General features: G+C 41.9%; 1 protein-coding gene across 3 annotated transcripts; it reads right to left on the bottom strand.

Moving 5' to 3' along the window:
• Positions 1 to 1,815: 1,815 nt before the first annotated feature.
• Positions 1,816 to 21,251, bottom strand: LOC122915507 (immunity-related GTPase family M protein 1-like). 3 transcript variants are annotated; one of them, XM_044262260.1, is made up of 6 exons: positions 21,014 to 21,251; positions 13,994 to 14,153; positions 9,521 to 9,666; positions 8,637 to 8,705; positions 6,174 to 6,402; positions 1,816 to 3,560 (listed from the first exon to the last, which is right to left on the bottom strand). In XM_044262260.1, exons 5-6 carry the CDS (start codon positions 6,198 to 6,200, stop codon positions 2,349 to 2,351), a joined length of 1,239 nt encoding a protein of 412 aa, XP_044118195.1. In that variant the 5' UTR covers positions 6,201 to 6,402; positions 8,637 to 8,705; positions 9,521 to 9,666; positions 13,994 to 14,153; positions 21,014 to 21,251; the 3' UTR covers positions 1,816 to 2,348. The 3 variants fall into 3 exon arrangements, with proteins under 3 accessions (XP_044118195.1, XP_044118208.1, XP_044118201.1); XM_044262273.1 differs by lacking the exon at positions 8,637 to 8,705; XM_044262266.1 differs by lacking the exon at positions 13,994 to 14,153.
• Positions 21,252 to 22,334: the final 1,083 nt, after the last annotated feature.

Below are 22,334 nucleotides of genomic sequence, written 5' to 3'. Positions count from 1 at the left end.
TTCTCTGAAACATGGCTGCTGGGACTGTAAATCAATACAATCTTTTTGAAAAAAAACAGTATGGCTCAATCATAAAATTGCATATTCATGGGCCTCAGAATTCAGCATTTCTACTCCTAACACTATACTTAAGAGTCACTCTGCAAATATGTGGAGAAGGCATGGAAATGTGCTCCTAGCAGCAGTCTTCATAATTGTGGGAAAAGAGAGGACAGGCATTGACAGAGAACAGATAATTAAGCTTACCTACACAGTGTGGAAAGGACTGAACCACAGATATATGGAGAGCAATTAATCTTTTGGTATAATGTTGACATTGCAGATTAATTTATGTAATCTTCTGAATGCTGAGTGTTGATGGAAGTGCTCCAGGTCACTAGTCCCTGCTGGCATTTCTGAAACCCAGGGATGAAGAGTTCCTACAATTTTCCTTGGAGACAACCAGGTGGTCATCCAAGGAATGTGAATGGAATTGGCACTGGGCTCTTTACTGGCAACATGGCATGCTAGAAGGAGATAGATCTTCATAGTTCTAAGAAAATATAATGTTGTGTCCAGAATCTTCTACTCAGTTAAACTATTGAAAGTGATCACAAAACAATGGCATTAATTTGAAATGCAAAGACTAGAAAGTTTACCACACAGAGAACTTTTTCCTCACTTTGAGAATGGATGCAAAGTAAATGAACAGGGAACATGGAATCCAGAAACACCAGTGCCACTAAGTGAATGGATGGATATGAGCAAGGCCTGTGCTCCAGGTTGGGAGAGCAAGTAGTCCAAGTGAGAGCAGGAATTAGAGGTGTTTCACAGAAAACCTTCAGGGAGAACCCTAGCATGCTCTTCCTCAAGGGAGTGCTCACATTCTACTGTCATTTACTCTCCCTCCAGCTACTGAGCATGGCTGTATGTAGCTATCTTGCTCTTTCTTTTCTTCTTCTTCTTTTTTTTTCTTCTGTTTTTTTCTTGTTAAATATCGATCCCCAACTGGATAACTCTGTGTGGCCTGAGGCTGGATGAAAGGACCTGAAAATGTTGGCAGAGGCTGGTCCTTTGGTAGGTAACAAGGAAGGACATGTCCAGGGCCCAAGGAGGAAAGAGCTGTGATTGGAGAAGGTGCAGCTCCTTCATGCTGGGTACATGCAGGAGTGACTCTCACAGAGAGAGGAGGTCACCCACAACTGGCTATTTTGTAAGGAGCTTCTTGATGATATTATCTGGTGTCTGTTGTTGTGGATCAAATTATCCTGAAACTTAGTGGCTTAAAACAAGTGTTTATATGTGCTTATAGTTTCTGAGGGCCATAATTCAGGAACAGTTTTAATTGTGTGGTTCTGGATAAGGGTCTCTCCTGAGATGGCAGTCAAGCTATCAGCTGGGCTCCATCTCCTGAAGTCTTGCTGGGGTTGAAGGATTTACTCTCAAGATGACACATTTACATGACCAGCAGTTAATGTAGGCTGCCTCTGCTATCCTCCACATGGCCTCTGATTCCTCAGCACCTCTCCAAAATTTTGATGGTAATGAGGCCGAGAGAGGAAAGAGGAGAGGAAGATGGAGAGAGAGAGGAAAACAGAGCTGGAACAGGAGCAAGGCAGCGCCAGTGAACAGAGTGTTTATAAGACAGAGATGCACTTTTCATAACAAAGTTCTGGAATTTTTGGACATTCATTTATTTTTTATTTTTTTTAAAGATTTTATTTATTTATTTGAGAGAGAGAGACAGTGAGAGAGAGAATAAGCGAGGAGAAGGTGAGAGAGCGAAGCAGACTCCCCATGGAGCTGGGAGCCTGATGTGGGACTCGATCCCGGGACTCCAGGATCACGCCCTGAGCCGAAGGCAGTCGTCCAACCAACTGCGCCACCCAGGCGTCCCTGGACATTCATTTATTGCTGCCATATTCTATTAGTCAATCCAGGGAAAGGGCTTAAACACAGACATGAAAATAAAAAGAAATGTTAGAGGTCATCTTAAAGTGTCTACCACTGACAAACAGGGAGGTCAAGATTGTGTGAGTCCACAAAGTGTGAGATGAGAAGTGAAAGAACATGGACATCAGAGAAATAAAGGTAAGGTTAAGTGAGAAATGGATGTCAGGATGACTCTATGTCACATTGAGCAGATATTTTCTTCCACTTCTCATTTAATAAAAGACAAAAGTACAATATATTTGGGAATTTCCTGACATGTGTTCAAAATGAGCAAGTCATCTCATATACCTCAAGGAACTTACAATCAATGAAAGTGAAAGTAACTGAGCTTGATTGAGAATTCAGAAAGGATGTGAGGACAGGACCCCAGATGTCCTGACTTCCCTTCAGAAGGAGGTTGCTGAGACATCACTTCTTCAGATGATGGAGTCTGTCAGGATTTTCTTCAGGATGTCCTTGGTGTCGTTGGCAACTATTTCAAGGAGGCATCTGTGTTTCCACTTTCTAAGGGAGTTGAAAACAAAGCCGCCTAACAGTGGGATACATCTCAGAATTAAACACAGGCAAGAGACTACATTACAATTCATGCAAGAAAATAGCCAGTCCCCTCTGAGGACAGTATTTAGATCTTGAGACCTCATAAGGGCCCTGTACTCCTCTATGGACTTCCCCATACTCTGAGCCAGCTCCTGGAGGGATTCATCATCTATACCAAAGAGCAAGCGGTAGGCCTTCAGACTTTGCTCCAGATCATCTGCATTCCAGATACCAAGGGTGTCAAAAGACTTTGAGGCTATTTTCTTCCTGCAAGTGATCACTTTGTCATTAATGGCCTTCTTATAAGTGTGGGAGAGATTTTCTAGGGGACCATGGTACCTGGTGTCAGAAATGTCCCTGTGCAAGGTGCTCCTAAGCTTAGGGAAGTCATGCAATAAGGGGTCAAAGTTAGAGACCAGGAATATATTGGGTTCACATACTCCCTCTTTTTGGAGATTTTCCTGGATATTCTTCTGAATATTCTTCATGAGTCGTTCCTTCAAGTGGGCACTTGTGTTGATGTCCCTGTCCAGCTTGGTCCAGACTATATAGAACTTCTTTCCCAGGTCCCGGATGACTTTTGCAAGCTTCACGAGATTCATGCTGAACTGTTCTGATGCAATGATGATGACAAGGTCATACAGACTAAACTGTATCTCCTGCAGATAGTTCCCCAGGCATTGGGTATCTGCCCCTATTCCAGGTAGGTCCCACAACACCACATTGGGAAAGTGGGAGGAAAAGTAACGAGTGGGAATCTGGGTGGTCCTCACCACCCCAGTGGGAGCGTAGTCCTCCTCCTCCTGCCCAATTCCCCGCAGTGCATTAATGAAGGAGGACATGCCATTGCCAGAGTCCCCAGTCACTGCAATGTTCACTGGGGCACTGGATGCTGTCTTCAGGGTCTCCTTGACCACAGAGGCTACATCCAGCAACTTCCCTCCTTCCAAGGCCTTTTCCACATTTATGGCAACCTCCTTAGGTAGGACACTCCAGCCCATATTGTATGGCTTATCAGAGGTGGAGGATGCAAGTAATGGGGTGTGAAGAGAGTGGGTGGGCTGTATCACATCACTGAGCAATGGAGTGACCTGCAGAAATAGGAAAAACATGGGAGTTAAGAGAGCCCAGCACATAGGATGGCAGAGGATTCATCATATTTGATAACCCAAACTGAGGGCATCAAATCCACACCCAACTCCCTGCAAAGGTACTTAGGTGACAAACAGCAAGCCTCTGGAAAAATGTTTGTTAGTTTGTCAAAAATTTAAACATATTCAACCATAGAAAATGAGGAAATCCTACCATTTGTAACATGTATGTACACTGAGGGTATTATGCTAAGTAACATAAATCAGACAGACAAATACTGCATGTTCTAACCAATGTGTGAAATCTAAAATTCAAATAAAATAATTCGTATAAAAAGAGAACACACCTGTGGATTCAATTTATCACATGGTGAGAAGATGGAATTGGAGGAAGTGTTCAAATGGTATAAGATTTCAGTTATAAGATAAGTAAGTCTAGGCATGTAGTGTACAACCTGATGACTACAGATAACACGACTATATGATTTATAGGAAAGTTGTCAAGGGACTGTATCCTGAGTTCTCATCACATGGAGAACTTTTTCTCCTTTTACTTCTTTCTTTTCCTTTTATTGAGATGATGGATGTTAGCTGAACCTACTGAGGTAATTACTTCACAACATATATAAATCATGCTATGTGCCTTAAATTCATACAGTGATATATGCCAATTCTTTTCCAATAAAACTAATAAAATAATTGAAACAGAGTCACCAAATGACCCAGCAGTTACATTCCTAGGTGGATACCTAAGAGGGATGAAAATGTACATATAGGTAAAACCTGCATGCAAATGTTCACAGTGACATTATTACAATAACCCCTCAGGGGGAATTCACACAGTTGTCCACCACTGTTCAATGGATAAAGAAAAGTGGTCTATCCATACAAAATATCACTATTGGGCAAGAAAAAAATGAAGTACTAATGAACCCCAAAATATTATGCTCAGTGAATGCTGACAGCCCATCGGACGATGTATTCTGTGATTCTATTCATATGAAATGTCCGGAAAAGGCAAATCCTTAGGCACAGAAAATATACTGAGGGTTTCCTAGATTGGAAGGGCAAATGGTAGGAGGGAAAAGAGAGGTAGTCAAGAGGTACAGGATATCTTTTGGATAATGAACACGTTATAAATCTGATTACGATGGGTGTACAACTTTGTGAATATATTCAAATCTACTGAAAACTTTAAAGGGATGAATACAGAATGTGTAAATTATATCTCAATGAAGCTGTTGAAAAGAAAAGCAGGAAAGGTGCTCATTGAGGAGGTGTGCACATGTTAGAGGCTCAGAGGAGACCACTGATGAATGCTCCGTAGCTGTGCTACTAGTAGTCAGCTTCTCCGCAGGTTATGGATGGAGGGGTTTGAGCAGAAGGATATTGTGAGGGTTGCTCAGTCAGGACCAGGCAAGTATGGGTACTCCCCCACCCAAATTGAGTGAGCAGGATGTCCCACCAGGGATGTCCCCAGGCAGAAGCAAACTTGTGCAAACTCTCCATACTGTTCAATCCCAAGGGCCGACACATCCTCAATACATATGTCTTCAAGGTCAAGAGCAATTTAATTGGCTTAGCAGCAGTGAAAAGTGCGTTTTCCCCTATTTTTCATATCTTTCACCACTAACTGCATACCTAAAAAAATCCCTGTCTCTCACCCATTGCAACATTTAAGTTACACAAGCTTTCCAAATAATATCCTACTGATTTTTAAGTCAGTACTTATGTTTGTACTTGATTGTTTATCTTTGCTGTGATTATTGCTATAACTATTTAAGCTCTCCCATGAGCTTTCTCTTATAAGCTGAACCCTGCAGTAAGATTGCAAGCATTTGGGGTGCCTGGGTGGCTCAGTGGATTAAAGCCTCTTCCTTCGGCTCAGGTCATGATCCAGGGGTCCTGGGATGGAGCCCACATCCCACTCTCTGCTCAGCGGGGGGCCTGCTTCCTCCTCTCCCTGCCTGCCTCTCTGCCTACTTGTGATCTCTGACTGTCAAATAAATAAAATCTTTACAAAAAAAAAAAAAGATTGCAAGCATTTCATATGGCAGAATTGGGAAGGAGAACTGGCTGGAATTACCCACTGGACTCTCCTGGGGGCTACACACACAGTGCTGGCTGGTGGGCTTTCACAATCCCACAAGTTATGGCTGCTTGCTGTGGTAATTTCCCTTAAGACATCTACTATATCTGTGTGCACAAATGCAAATTTTAAAACACTTTCTAATTCAAGACTGACTATTTGCTGAGGAGTTTTCTTGTATAGCCTCATCAGATACTCCTGATGCTCTTGGAGATAAGACCTCACATCCAAACACTCAGGTTTCTGCTGAAAAAGACTGCAGTCCTGTCTGTAGGACAAATTTCATGTTGAGCTGTAGGAGCTACGGTGCAGCTTGTTACCCACCACACTGGCTTTCCTCTCCAATGGTGTGTCCCCCTTGCATGATTGCCCTCCAGAGTTCTCTGGGTGCTTTCTTCCAACGAGGAAATTGCCAAGAGCCCTGACTGAGTTTTCAGACAGGCTTGGCCCATGGTAATGTGAATGTTTTCACATTGAAAACTGAGCCCCAATGTTCTGTCTTGTGCAGCAGGGAAGCTACCCACCTCACAGGACTTCAGGGAGGGCTTCATGCTAAGATCCAAGTGAAATCCTGGGGAGGCCTGCCAGCAACTGCTTGGTGGATTCTCTCTCGTCTTAGCTCCTCTGAGGAAGGCTTTTCTCTGGTTCTTCTTATTCCCTCCACCTCTTACTGCAGTGTATGAAGATTTTGATCTTGAGTCTGTGTGGGCAGGATGTTCTGCATGCCTTTTCTTGATTAATCTTCTCTGAGCTCTATTAAACAAGTGATAGTATTATTCCTGGTCACAGATCAAGAAACAGTATCTCACAGATGAGAAACAAGCCTCAGATTACATAGCAATGACTCAGGATCCAAGATATAAATTCACAGTGTCTTTCTGTTTCTGTCTGGACAGGAGAGGAGGACCATCCTAGTAAATGCTGAATCTCCAGCCCCACGGGCTAAGGGTTGGCTGGATTCTGAGATGCTTCTCCCAGGGATGTGGGTCCAATTATTGCTGTCAATTACCATCTACCTCTCCCTCGATGAACCCTTACTAATTTGGGGAAGAGAATGGAACTCAGTTCTCTCTCAACTCCCTTCCTCACTCCACATTAAACTCACTGATTCCAAGTGTGAAGAGAAATCCAAAAATATGTCCCCACTTTTCGGAAAATGTTGCAGGGAATCTACCCCCCACTGGGAGTTAGAGATGCCCAGTGAAATGATCAGGAGATGCTGGGAGTTCAGAGGGAGGGAAGCTGATGGATTATGATGTGATCATGATCCCATCTGCTTGGGCACTAGAATCTCCTGAGGCCTGTGCCCACAAAGTTCTCAGGGTCCTCCATCAGGAGATTTGCTGGGTCAGCAAAAATGGTGCCGCTTCCTGCAGGGAGTGGAGGTGCCCTGAGCTCGGTGAGGGGGTGAATGACATGGTGGACAGGCACGCATGGCTAAAGCTGGCTAGATCAGAAAGATGGAGCTCTGGGCTGGTTCAGGCTTAAAGAACAGTCTGGAATAAGAAAAGTAGCCCTTGCCCTTGTACTCAAAGCCTTCTTTAAGACCTCTCTTGACTATTATCCAGAATAGCCTCCATTCTTGTTTATGGGGTACATAAAAGTCCCTGGAGGCCTCAACTGCCATTATGGCTCCAGGGAAAGAATCTCTTGGGTGAGTTCCAGGCTCACTGACTTGGTTGTGTGAAGGGCTTTCTGCTGTCCCTCAGCATGCTATATATTCTGCTTGCCCTGTAAATTTGCCCTAGTATGGGATGGAAAAGACTGGATATCCTTATCAGTGTTCCTGTGGTGCCCAAGCAGGCCAGAACATAGGACCTAGGCTACAACCCTTGATTTCTTTTCCTGGTTTGTCTAAATCCCATCACAACTTCCATGTGTACCCACCTCAATTTGACTTCCCAAATGTTAGCCCAATCGAAATAACCCCGTGTCTTCAAAAGTTTAAAGTCCCAAAAAGCCTTCTTTCATCCCACATTAGATGATTAGTATCATAAAAATACACATGCAAGTCTTTGCACTTACAGTAAATAATTCCCTAGATTCTAGTACCCTTAGTCCCCAGCAGGTATGGGACATACTTCTGTTAGATGAATGAAACACAATATACCATTGTATATCTTCTACTTATTGGTTGATGGAAATTTAACTTTGCTTCCTAAATCTGTCATCTGAAATGTTGAAGCCAGTTCTGCCACAGCCCTTCAGAAAGCAATTAGGGACTAGGGCAGAGTATGACCATCCCCCCACCATAAGGTGGGTGTGGAAGGGGAGCACAAACCTATAATTTTCCAGACCATTTCTATGACTACGTCTGACCATGGACTTTTCACATGTCTTCTCAGCTGAGCCCCTGTGCTGAACATTATTGAAGGGGGGTGATCGAGGTTATGAAGCACCAGCCACAGCTCTCCTATTACCCACTACCTGCTCATTTGGTCTCTGCCCTGCACCTGGTGCTAGAAAACCCCACACATGGGACCCTCTCGGGATCCTTTTAGGCATGTGTCCATGTGTCACTACCATTGCAGGATGGCACAAGGGTAACTCCATGACAAGCTGTAAGTTATTCCAGGAGTGGTCAGTGTATATGCGTCTGCAGGACACTGAAGCTCAGATTACTGACCCAGAAGCCATCATAGACAAGTCCAGGTGCAAGTGCCTCCCCCCTCTTCCTTCTTGTAGACCCTACTCATGCTAAACCTCTGATATTAACTCTCTAAAGAGAGTTTGAGGGTCTCTGAGTAAAGAGACATAGGCCTTTATGGAAGGAGCCCAGGTAGCAGATTTAACTAGAGAGGGCAGCTGTGCTTGCAAAAGAACCCGACCCTGGGAGAAGATCTTTCAGCCTTCTGAATGAGATCAGCAGTGATAGATTCATTTCACATTAGAACCAAGTACACACTCAACACACATGCATGCACACATATGCATAGACCTGAAGAAAGAGTTTACCAACAGTCTGTCTACCCTTTATTTTAACTTACTGGATTCTATTGCATTGGGTAAATTTTATTTTGAACTCTTGTTATAATGCACCAGATAGATTTCATGACCTAAGAAGCAGAAAGGAAAACACTCATTAGTGGACTTCCAACGCAGGGTCCTATATAGTTTGTACCATGCCCAATGATCACCAAACTAGAAATCTAAGGCATCAAGGCCATTTGTAGTTTGAACCCAACATGGGACAAGCCCATATTTCCCCCATTTTATCATCACAGGGAAAGGGTGAGGGAAAAATATCAACATATTGATTTGTTCTAGGAATGTATAATAAACATCTGCATCATCAGTGGGTATGAAGCACAAAAGGACCTGGTCTGGGAAGAGTATTTCAAGAGTCCACCTCACTGAGGTGAAGGATGGAGTTGGTGTCCACCAAGGGGGATAGTTCCTCCAATGCAGATACACATGTGCACTGTTATACATTGTCTAAGTTCTGTTAGGCCCCTTGTCCCTGAAACCCCACCCCCACTCCCTAATCCACAGGAGGTCAAGGCAGTGTTCCAGATAGACTCTCCCAACTCCAAGCTACCCCCCTGAAATTGTCATTGTCTTACATACTACTTAGACCCTAAGAGAATATGAATGACAAATCTTCCTGTCCTTTTCCAACCCCAGTGCTGTGAACATGGAGGTGATAACCCCATTACCTCTACACTGGAGGGCTGGATAGGTTTGCAGCAGCCAAAGAGTTAGGGTGCTGTTTTGTCCCTGAAGAATATTCGGAGAGGGTCCCAATGGTGACTACTCACTGAAATGGGTAATCCAGTCCCCAAGCTCTTCTGCTCTGGTGTCAGACTCTATCTTTCATGTCACAGTAGGAGGGTTACTAGCCAAGTTGGTTTGTAGGAGCCCTCTCACTTACCTGCTCTGGGAAGCATTGCGTCACTACTATCAAGAAGGTATCAGTGGTCTTCCTGGAAGTTACCCCTCCCTGAGGAAGAGTCCAGCCCCGAAGCAGAGACCATTCCCTCTGAGACCATGCAAAACGTGTTCAATGCCCAGGATGCTCTGTAAGGAAAGAAAAGAACTGTGTTGGGTTGGGGTGTCCTAGGAAGAGCCTAGAGAGGAAAGAAAAGGAGTTAGGAAGGTGAAAGTGTAGGGCTTTCTGTTCCAGTGCCTAACCTGCTCAGAGCAGTGTAATTTCTGGATCATGGTCATGGCAAGATCTTAGCCCAAATGCAGGGAAACCAGGGTTGGTTGCTTTCAATTTCTATTCCTGGAAACCACACCAGTTCTCAAAAAGGGGGAGAGCCGGTTTCACATTCTGCATTCTGGAGTGTAGGACTCCTACAGCATTAACCTGAAGCATGTCAGGATTATTTGAGCACCTTCAGCAGGGAAACCCAAGGAAGGGTATGGGTGCTCTGTGACCAGCCCCACAAGATCACTGTCTATATTCTCCTCTAGGATTTTGATGGATTCCTGTCTCACACTGAGGTCTTTCATCCATTTTGAATTTATCTTTGTGTATGGTATAAGAGAATGGTCACGTTTCATTCTTCTACATGAAGCTGTTCAATTTTCCCAGCACCACTTATTGAAGAGACTGTCTTTGTTCCATTGGGTATTTTTTTCCTGATTTATTAAAGATTCATTGAACATAGAGTTGAACGTCATTTCTGGGTTCTCTATTCTGTGCCACTGATCTATGTGTCTGATTCTATGCCAATACCAAGCTGTCTTGATCACAGTTTTGTAATATAGCTTGAAGTCAGGCAACGTGATATGCCCAGCTTTTAACATTCCCTTAGTGATTCGGGGTATTTTCTGGTTCCATACAAATTTTAGGATTAATCCAGCTCCTTGAAAAATGATGGCATTTTTTATATGGTATAGGGATGGCCTTGAAAGTGTAGATTGTTCTGGGCAGGACAGACATTTTAACAATGTTTATTTTTCCAATTCATGAGCATGGGATGTTTTTCCATCTTGTCGTGTAAATTAAAGAAGACACAAAAATATTTTAGCCGTTCTGACAAATAGTAATACCTCATTGTAGTTTTGATTTGGATTTCCCCATCCATCCCTTCACTTTAGATCAGCAAGTGCCTTTAAGTCTAAAATGAGTCTCTTGGGGGTGCCTAAGTGGTTCAGTCAGTTAACCAGCTACCTTTGGCTCGGGTCATGATCTTAGGGTCCTGAGATTGAGCCCCACATCGGGCTCTCCGCTCAGTGGGGACTCTGCTTATCTCTCTCGCTGCTGCTCCCCCTGCTTGTGCTCTCTCACTTGTGCTCCCTTTCTCTCTCAAAGCAAGCAAGCAAGCAAGCAAGAAAATCTTTATAAAAATAATAGAATAAACTGAGACTCTTACAGGTGTCTATTACATTTTTTAATCCGTTCTGATACACAATGTCTTTTTTTTAAATTTCTTTTCAGCATAACTGAATTCATTGTTTTTGCACCACACCCAGCGCTCCATGCAATACATGCCCTCCTTAATACCCGCCACCTGGCTCCCCCAACCTCCCACCCCTACCCCTTCAAAACCCTCAGATTGTTTTTCAGAGTCCATAGTCTCTCATGGGTCACCTCCCATTCCAATTTCCCTCAACCCCCATCTTCTCTCCATCTTCCTATGTCCTCCATGCTATTTGTTATGCTCCACAAATAAGTGAAACCGTATGATAATTGACTCTCTCTGCTTGATTTATTTTGCTCAGCATACTCTCTTCCAGTCCTGTCCATGTTGATACAAACGTTGGGTATTCATCCTTTCTGATGGAGGCATAATACTCCACAGTGTATATGGACCACATCTTCCTTATCCATTCGTCTGTTGAAGGGAATCTTCGTTCTTTCCACAGTTCAGTGACCATGGCCTGCTATAAACATTGGGGTACAGATGGCCCTTCTTTTCACTACATCTGTATCTTTGGGGTAAATACTCAGTAGTGCAATTGCAGGGTCATAGGGAAGCTCTATTTTTAATTTCTTGAGGAATCTCCACACTGTTCTCCAAAGTGGCTGCACCAACTTGCATTCCCACCAACAGTGTAAGAGGGTTCACCTTTCTCCACGTTCTCTCCAACACACGTTGTTTCGTCTTGCTAATTTTGGCCATTCTAACTGGTGTAAGGTGGTATCTCAATGTGGTTTTCATTTGAATCTCCCTGATGGCTAGTGATGATAAACATTTTTTCATGTGTCTCATAGTCATTTGTATGTCTTCATTGGAGAAGTGTCTATTCATATCTTCTGCCCATTTTTTGATATGATTATCTGTTTTGTGTGTGTTGAGTTTGAGGAGTTCTTTATAGAACCTGGATATCAATCTTTTGTCTGTACTGTCATTTGCAAATATCTTCTCCCATTCCATGGGTTGCCTATTTGTTTTGTTGACTGTTTCCTTTGCTGCGAAGAAGCTTTTGATCTTGATGAATTCCCAAAAGTTTATTTTCGCTTTTGTTTCCTTTGCCTTTGGAGACATATCTTGAAAGAAGTTGCTGTGGCTGATATCGAAGAGGTTACTGCCTATGTTCTCCTCTAGGATTCTGATAGATTCCTGTCTCACGTTGAGGTCTTTTATCCATTTCGAGTTTACTTTTATGTACAGTGTAAAAGAATGGTCGAGTTTCACTCTTCTACATATAGCTGTCCAATTTTCCCAGCACCATTTATTGAAGAGACTGTCTTTTTTCCACTGTATATTTTTTCCTGCTTTGTTGAAGATTATTTGACCATAGAGTTGAGGGTCGATATCTGGGCTCTCTACTATGTTCAGCTGGTTTATGTGTCTGTTTTTATGCCAGTACCATGCTGTCTTGGTGATCACAGCTTTGTAGTAAAGCTTGAAATCAGGTAACGTGATGCCCCCAGTTTTATTTTGGTTTTTCTACATTTCCTTAGCGATTCGGGGTCTCTTCTTATTCCATACAAATTTTTGGATTATTTGCTCCAGCTCTTTGAAAAATACTGGTGGTATTTTGATCGGAATGACATTAAAAGTGTAGATTGCTCTAGGCAGTATAGACATTTTAACAATGTTTATTCTTCCAATCCAAGTGCATGGAATGGTCTTCCATCTTTTTGTGTCTTCTTCAATTTCTTTCATGAGTGTTCTGTAGTTCTTCAAGTACAGATCCTTTACCTCTTTGGTTTGGTTTATTCCCAGGTATCTTATGGCTCTTGGTGCTATAGTAAATGGAATCGATTCTCTAATTTCCCTTTCTGTATTTTCATTGTTAGTGTAGAAGAAAGCCACTGATTTCTGTACATTGACTTTGTATTCTGCCACATTACTGAATAGCTGTATGAGTTCTAGTTGTTTGGGGGTTACCCAATGTCTTTTGATTAGAGTGTTACATCCATTAATATTCAAAATAATTATTGATAGATATGTATTTAGTACCATTTTATAACTGTTTTGTCATTAGTTCTGGTGATTTTCTGTCCTTTCTTGCTTTTGTCAGTTTTGGTCTCTCCTTTGCACTCAAAACTCTTTGGTCTGGGGACACCTGAGTGACTCAGTCGGTTAAGTGTCCATCTCTTGATTTCAGCTCAGATCATGATCTTAGGGTCATGAGATTGAGCCCTGGCTGCACTCTGCACTAAACATTGAGCCTGCTTGAGATTTCTTCTCTCCCCACCACCCCTGCTCCTCCCCACCACTTGCATGTGTACACACTGTCTCTCTTTCAAAATAAAATGAATTTTTTTAAGAAAGAAAATTTTAAAAACACTTTGGTCTGGCCACATAGCATCAGGGTGGGAGGGGGTGTGTTTGTCTTCATGGGGTAGGGCCTCTGTACTGGGACCGAGCTAGCTGATTGAGAAGGTCAGTCTCACCAGAGTGCAGCGGGGTAGGGCTTGGTGTAAGCAAGTTAGGCTGCCAATATCAGCCTTGTGGTGCTTCCATCAGTTGGAGCTGAGGTAGGTGGGAGGGAAATGGTGCAAGGAAGGGGGAATTGTAAATTGTTTCAGGAGAGGCTTCTGGGTGAACCCTTCAAGGTCATGCTCCAAGAAAAGTAAACAATCTCTCCCTTGTGTGCCCCAAGCATTCTCAAGATCCCTGTTTCCAAGCTGTCTGACCTGGGTTGTTTGCCTGCCTTCTTTCCAGAAGCAGCACAGCCAAGCCTGCTGTGCTGTTTAAAACTGCAGACTTTAAGCCAAGCTAGTTGCAAGAATTCATAATATATAGCCCCTCTTATTTTCCAAGTCAATGGCTGTGGGATAATATTCTCCTGCTGTGTTCCCCCATATGGTCCTCTACTTCTCTCTCTCTCTCTCTCTCTCTCTCACACACACACATGACTTCTCCACATCCATGCCCCCGCCCCGCCATCTGCAGCACCCAACATCCCTTTCTCCCCTAAACCATGACTCCACACTTTCTACCTTCTTCAGTGCGGCCTCTTCTCTCCCTTTAGTTGACCGTCTTCAGGTCAATTCCTGGGATATTCAGGATGACTTGATAGTTATCTCATTGGGTTCATGGGATGAGGGGAGCCTAGGGTCCTCCTGCTCACTGCATGCTTCCTCTCCCCAAGCCAGTATCCTTAATAAGAATACATGCAGATTTTTTCAACAAAATATTAGCAAACAAAATTCAACATCACATGAAAAGAATCATACATCAGGGTCAGTGGGATTTATCTTATTTGTGTCCCAAGGGATGCAAGCTTAATTTCACATGAGCAAATCAATGTATATAATATACCACATAAATGAAATAAAGGATAAAAATTAGATGGTCAACTCAGTTAAAGCAAAAAAAAAAAAAAAAGACAAAATTAAATGTCTTTTCATAAATAAATGTTCAGCAAATTGTGCATAATAAAAGCCATACAGGCAGGCCCCCAGCTAACATCATACTCAAAAGTGAAAGGAAGAAATCTTTTCCTCTAAGACCAGGAAAAAGACAAGAATGCCTTGCCACACCATTCTATGCAAAATAGTCCTGGAAGTTCTGGTCATAACAATCAGGAAAAAAAAGATATAAAAGTCATCCACACCACAAAGGAAGAGGTAAACCCAAAGATTTCACCAAAAACTTGTTCAAAGTAATGAGCAAAGTTAACAACATTTCAAGATACAAAATGAGTATATAAAAATCTGTTGAATTTCTGTACACTAAAAATCAACTAGCTGAAGGACCAATTAAGAAAACAATTAGAATTATGCAGAATGAGGGAGGGTCTGAGTGGTTGAGTCGGTTAAGCATTTGCCTGAAGCTCAGGCGATGATCACAGGGTCCTGGGATGGTCCTGCACTGGGCTTCTTGCTCAGCAGGGAGCCTGCTTCTCCCATTGCCTGCCATTCCCCCAGCTTGTACTCACTCTCTCTCTGGCAAATAAATAAATAAAATCTTAAAAAAAAAAAAAAGAATTACAACAGCATCAAAAAATAAAATAAAATTCCATCCATAGGGGAATGGATACAGAAGATGTGATTATATATATGTATATAGAAAACATACAGCTTATATGTATATGGAAAACATAAAATACGTATATATAAAGTAAATACTATTCAGCCATTACAAAAGAATGAGATATTGCTGGGGACACCTGGGTGGCTCAGTTGGTTAAGCATTTGCCTTCAGCTGAGGTCCTTATCCCAGGGTCCTCAGATCAAGTCCTGCATCGGACTCCTTGATCAGCCGGGAATTGCTTCTCCTTCTCCCACCCCACCCCCCCATTTGTGCGCTCGCTCGCTCTCTCTGAGAAATAAATTAATTTAATTTAATTAAATTAAGTTAAATTAAATTAAAATTTAAAAAAGAGTAAGACCTTGCCATTTGCAACAACAACATGAATAGAATAAAATGCTAAGTGAAATAAGTTAGAGTAAGACATATATACCATATGAGTTGACTCATATATTTAACTGTTCCTCAGAACAATGTATTACTTAAAATATAACCCATGGGAAATTCTGCTAGTTACCAAGCATGTTTTTTTTTTTTTTAAGATTTTATTTATTTATTTGACAGAAAGATCACAAGTAGGCAGAGGGGCAGGCAGAGAGAGAGGAGGAAGCAGGCTCCCCACTGAGCAGAGAGCCCGATGTGGGGCTAAATCCAAGACCCTGAGATCATGACCTGAGCCGAAGGCAGAGGTTTTAACCCACTGAGCCACTCAGGTGCCCCACCAAGCATGTTTAGTATAACCTCAAGAAAAACACATACTGGCAACAGACCTCTGGGGGAGAGGACGATATACAGCCTTGAAGCCAAGCAGAATGCCCCCTGCTTCATTTTTCCCTTATCTCCTCTTTCCCCCCACCAGGAGCACCTGTGGCTAATTAGGTAAGTCCTTCCAATGTGCCTGCTCAGCTATAAACTTTATAATGCTTGAGCAAACATATTTTGCCTTCCTTCTTGTTTATCTATAAGACATAAGACTAATGTTTAGCCTTCTTCCGCTCTTCTGTTAATTACTGTCTATATCTAATAAAAACGGAACTGAAAATTTGTTCGGGGCAACGGTCTTTTCTACCATTGTCCCCTGCTCCCTTTCTCTTATAGCTGACTTGTTTGTGCCTCATCTTTCTCCCATGTGCCATTGGGAAGCAACAGTACTTGGAATTTAAGAAACAAAAGAAACAAAGAAAAAAGTAGAAAAAGAGAGATAGAGGGAGAGACCCTGAAACACAGAACAGAAACTGGTGGTTCCCAGAGGGGAGGAGATATCCCAGATATCTGATCTATATATATATATATAAAACTTGTGGTTTAGTATATCTATCTATATAATATATCTATCTATCTATATGCAACTTGTGGTTTAATCGTGATATGTATTTGTGTGCATACACATATATATTTAATAGTGATATATATACATATATATATGATGTAATATTATTCAGTTAGGAAAAAAAATAAAATCATTCTACTTGCAACAACATAAGTGTACCTTGCAGGCTTTAGCTAAATGAAATAATTCAGAGACTAAGAAATACTGTATGATACCATATGATCTCACTATTTGTGGAATCTAAAAAGCAAAACAAAACAAAAAACCCTAAAACAATGAGATCCTGGCTAAAGAGAACAGAAAATGTTCTCTGGGAGGTAAACTTTCTGAGTTTTTGGATTTCCAATTAATGCCTTTATTTAGAGCTCACTTTCAATAAATAGCTTAACTGAGTATAGGATTCTGGATACAACATCATTTCATCTTAAATCTCTGAAGATCTATCTCCTTCCAGCATGCCATGTTGCCAGTAAAAAGCCCAGTGCCAATTCCATTTGCATTCCTTGGATGGTCACCTGATTGACTTCATGGAAAATCGTAGGAACTCTTCATCCCTGGGGACTATGTCAGAAATGTCACCAGGGACTGATGACCTAGAGCACATCCATCAACACTCAGCATTCAGAAGGCTCCTTAAATGACAGCTGATGTGAAAAGGCATGGAGATGCACATTACCAAGTGGGAGAAAGCAATCTGGAAAGGCTACATACTGCATGATTCCAACTGTGTAACATTCTGGAAAAGGCAAAACTACAGATTCAGTAAAACGATCAGTGGTTTCCAAGGGTTCAGGGGAAGGAGGGACAAGCCAGTGGAGCACAGAGTCCATTTAGAACAGTGAAACCACTCTGTGTGATGTGGTAATGGTGGGTTAATGGCAGATAAATTATACTTTTGTCAAATCCCATAGAATACACAGCACCAAGAGAGAACCCAATGTTAACTATGGACTATGGACGTGGAGGGAGAAAGATGGGTCAGTTTGGGTTCATGAACTGTAAGATGGTGTGAGTTGTTAACAGTGGGGGGGCGGTACTTGTGTGAGGACAGGGAATACACGGGAACCCTCTGTACCTTCTGCTTAATTTTGCTATTTACCCAAAACTGCTCTAAAATACAGTCTAATGAAAAAGATGATGGTTGTTGACATTGTTCTTCAGCTTTGACATTGTCCTTTGGTACCTTTTCCAAGTGTAATATGTGTTCAGCAGTTAGCTACAGTAGGATATATATGATATCTCATATGTACATATACACAGAATAAAGCAAGATATAAAGGAATGCCAGGGTGGCTCCGTCAGGTGTCCAACTATTGGTTTCCGCTTAGGTCAAGATCTCAGGGTCCTGAGATGGAACCCAACATTGGGCTCCCTGCTCAGCAGGGAGTCTTCTTAAAGATCCTTTCCCTCTTCCTTGCCCCTCCCCTGATTGCAGGCACTCTTTCTCGGTCTAAAATAAGTAAATAACTCTTTTAAAAAATATCATCATGCAACATTAAAAAAAAAAGATCTAAATATAAATACCTGTGAACTCAACTTCCAAAATTAAGAACAGGAATGTTTCTTATATAAGTGAATATTCCCACACAATTAATCCATATCCTGTCTCTCCATATCTCTTCTCAGACATACAGCACCTTCAAATTTTAAGTTTATCTTTTTTTGCTTCCTTCCTTTTTACCACTATATGTGGTTTCTCAGAAAATTATTTGTCCTTGGTGGGTGTCTTAGAAAAATATAATTATTTTGTGTGTCATCTTCTGCAAGCTGCTTTTCATTTACAATTGTTTCTATCACATGTGTTTTCCATTTTGCAAAGATAGAACATATTATCTTTTTTCTGTCAGTGGGCACTTTGGATTGGGTTTTTTTACAGTTGTTTATTTCTATTCAACACAGTTCTGCTACAAACATGTTACACATGTTTCTTGGACACCTGTGTAGAGCCTTCTCCAGAAATAGGAGAGGAATTGGTGGGTCATAATATTCGAATGCTTACACATTGCACAAAAGGAAGAGAAGTCATTGCTTAACAAAGCAGCATTAAATTTCCCATCATTGAGGTATTTTCTGTATGGCTGTCACTACTGGAGAGTTGAGAAGGACCTGCCTGCCCTTATACTCAAATGCAAATTACACTTAAAACTTGGTGCCTGTAAACCACCATTCCTGTCTTCAGGAGGTTACATGGTGTCAGACCACATCTGTCTCTGAAGCAGCTTCCTTCTTTAAGCTCTGCAGGATCTGCAGGCTCAAGCTCCTGGGTCTTCTCTGAATGATTTAAGTTAAATTCATTGTATTTCTAGATCACATCCAAATAAATTAAAATCATGAAACATTAATTACTAAACATACATGTCTCTAATTTTGGCTCCTTTATTACTGAGAAACTAAAGATAAATGTAAGTACTGTTGGTAAACCTTTTTGGTGTATTGTATGGGAAGATCATAGTATTTTAAAAAAGGATAGGTTTCTAGAAAAAAAATGTGTATTTATAAACTTTCCATCTCAAGAACAGAAGACTGGTCTAACACACAGATAACAAGTGCTTACTTGTTATCTGGTTATAACTAGATAACTATATCTAGTTATATATATATATATATATATATATAACGTTATCTAGTTATAACTAGAAATTAAAGCTTCTAAGTGTTCAGACCTCTAATGTGTGTGGTAAAGCTACTAAAAATTAAAAAAGGAAACATCTCTGAAAGAAAGAAAACTAGGTTTTGTGCTTTTGGTTAAAAAAATATATATGGGGGCACCTGGGTGGCTCAGTGGGTTAAAGCCTCTGCCTTCGGCTCAGGTCATGATCCCGGGGTCCCAGAATCGAGCCCCGCATCGGGCTCTCTGCTCAGCAGGGAGCCTGCTTCCTCCTCTCTCTCTCTGCCTACTTGTAATCTCTCTGTCAAATAAATAAATGAAATATTTTTTAAAAAAATGAACCTTTAGAAAGGAATTTATTCATGGTTGGGACTGACAAACATTACAATGAATATGTTCTCATAGAAAAGTAAATTGGTGCAAAATTAGAATTTGGATTCCTATATGTTAAAAGGACAAAGATTTGATGATTATTTTAAACATCTGATCTACTTTTGGTAGTCGGTTGAGAATGTTACCCTTCCATTTTAAGTGATCTTCCTAGAAAACAAAGATCCCGTGTATTATGTTGCATTTCCATGGGTATATGTATTCTAGAAATTATGTGAAATTCCTGGAAATTTGATACATCCTAATAATGTTAATGCTTGTAATTATTCTCTTACCTTCTGAAATTGCAGTCATCAAAACTGAGGCTCGCACTAACAGGACTGAAACAGAATACCAGGAAACTGCCCCCAGCTGACTCTCATATGGAAAGGCAGCCAACAAAAGAATCTATAAAGAACGTGACACATGTGGACAATGTCCATTCTGCCTCTCCGCAAAAATGTCTGCTCGTTGTGAGATTTTTGCCCATTCTAATGCCAGGGTAACATGGCAACCCTCTGTTTCCAAACCAGAGAAATATAACATGGGTAACCAATGGTTGTAAGTTGAATGAACAGTCAGGGATTTATGGAACACAAGACAGCGGCCGGATTCTTCCTGAATCCCTAGCAAATACATATTTTGTTGTTGTTGTTTTATTTCTTCACCCATTATAGTATCTTTAAGATGACTCAAACTATCGATACATATTGGAGGGAAGACTTCTATAAAATTATGGAAGTCTACCAGCAATGTCTGACTTGTCAGGCCCATTATCCTGGAAAAGTTGTTTTTGCCCTCAGAGGACTCACATCACCTCCTTTGAGAGACATTTGAACACCCACAGCTGGTCTTCATTCAGCTGTCACCTAGCCTGAGTCATCAATGTGTTCTTCTTTCTGTATGTGTGTTTTCCAGTTCAGTTGAAGTTTGCTCTGCTGCAAAGCAGGTGCCCTCCCAGTGGGAAAGGAACTGTCAATGAATGATTTCTTTCTTTTTCTCTTCTCCTCTTCCTTTAAAAACATTTCCCTTCCTACAGCTCAATAGAGCCCCTTTCTGTTTGCTAGATAAGATATTGCCTAATCATGAATTATATAATAAAGCTAATCATCCTTTAAAATTAATTTATTTGAGGGGTACCTGGGTGGCTCAGTGGGTTAAAGACTCTGCCTTTGGCTCAGGTCATGATCCCAGGGTCCTGGGATTGAACCCTACATGGAGCTCTCTGCTCAGCAAGGAGCCGGCTTCCCCACTCTCTCTCTCTCTCTCTGCTTGCCTCTCTGCATACTTGTGATCACTGCCTGTCAAATAAATAAATAAAGTCTTTAAAAAATTATTTATTTGAATTGTGTCATTAATAGATAATACATGCATTGTCTCCCCCAGAGAAAGGTAGTTAGGCATGAGATGGGGAGTAGGGGGTGTCTGATCAGGAAGCTCTTGGGGAAAAGCCCCATCCACTAATACCCCAGACAGTCACATGATCCTTCTGCAGGTCAGAGGAATAAAGTTTGTCCTCCAACCTCCCTCTGAAAATGTCACAAATAGTTAAATGCTCTGACTGGCTCACAGCCATCCACCAGACATCCTGCCCCTCAGCCTTTCAAGTCCACAGCACCCGAGATCAAGCATCTAGGCTCTCCCAAGCTTAGACATACAAATCTGTGATTTCTTGCTTACCAGCTCCTGGAGGGAAAGAGACTCCTGGTGTCAGTGTTGAGCTCTGAACGTGTCCCTGGGCAGCTCAGGAGATGCTGAGCCTGGTGGATGTGCTCCCTGCAGCCCCCAGCAGGAGCTCTGCTCCACTCAGACTGGCCTTGCACTGGAACAGGTCCTGTGTGCTGGTGTGGTCACTGAAGAAATTAAACAGCTGATGGTCATCTGAAATGTCTCCACTTTGTGTGAGGAGCTGGCAGGACTTAAATCATCTGTGGCCTCTGCTCCACCCCCACAGGAACCTGCCCAATAGTAAGAAGCAGTCATCACATGGCAGAGCCCTGCATTTCCAGGAATAGAAAGTGAAATCAAAGTTGAAAGCTCCTTTTCCGAGAACACAAACATTGTTGGGAAGAGAAACTGAAAGGCACCGTGGCCGTTGATATGATGTGCTTTGGCATTGTGAGTAAGAGAAAGACATGGGATCCCAGTCAGCAGGCTTCTCAGTGACCCCAAAGGACACCGTAACCAGCCCCAGGTTCCTAGCCAGGCAAAATCTGAATCCACATTCAGAGAACACAGGACTGCGTCCTGGGAAATGACACTCATGCCTCACCTGTTGACCGTGGACAGCTCAAACTCTACAGGGAGTGAATCTAATGAAGAGTCTATCTAGCCTTGTCCCTGGTTGCTGGCACAGAGCTTCAGAATCCCTGGGAACAATTGTCAGTTTCTACTTTTATTTTACAGTGTCAAGACTAGACAGCCTGTTGGATTTCTACTTTCATGAAGTAAGTTACAACAGATAGACCTAAAACCTTGTCGTTTGAAAAAAAAAATTTTTTTTTTTGTATTAGAAAATATTATGTATCCTCTCTTTAGGGGTGTAAAAGGCTCTCTTGTATCTCTTCCCAATTAACACTCTTTTTAATTTAAAAAAAAAATCCCTGAGGATTTCCTGACTGTTGGAAGCTGACTTTGTTTTGCTAATGAAGTGATTCCTGGCAGGATCCTTAATTGCTTCAGGTCAGTGGCTGGTCACCAGGAAACCCGCCATGTGAACAGAGAGTGGAGGCTCAGGGCCAGCTGAACCTCTAGGGAGAAGTGGGTAGACACTGAGTTCAATTAAATAGCCAGTTATTTAAGCAATCATGTCTTTGAAGTGAACATCAACAAAAACCCTAGACACTAAGGCTCAGTCGGCTTCTTAGTTATGTTTGCATTGATGTTCTGGAAGGTTGCATACTCTGGTTCCATGGACAGAGCATGGAAGCTGTGTACTCCCCACCAGAACCCACCCTATTGAAGAGATCCAGAGCTGAAAGAGTTAAATTGTGTGGAGCTT

This window comes from Neovison vison, chromosome 1 (genome assembly GCF_020171115.1).
Source record: "Neovison vison isolate M4711 chromosome 1, ASM_NN_V1, whole genome shotgun sequence".
NCBI classification, from domain to species: Eukaryota; Metazoa; Chordata; class Mammalia; order Carnivora; family Mustelidae; genus Neogale; species Neogale vison.
The sequence above is the reverse complement of the archived record's forward strand: the minus strand, read 5'-3'. Positions and strand labels throughout refer to the sequence as shown.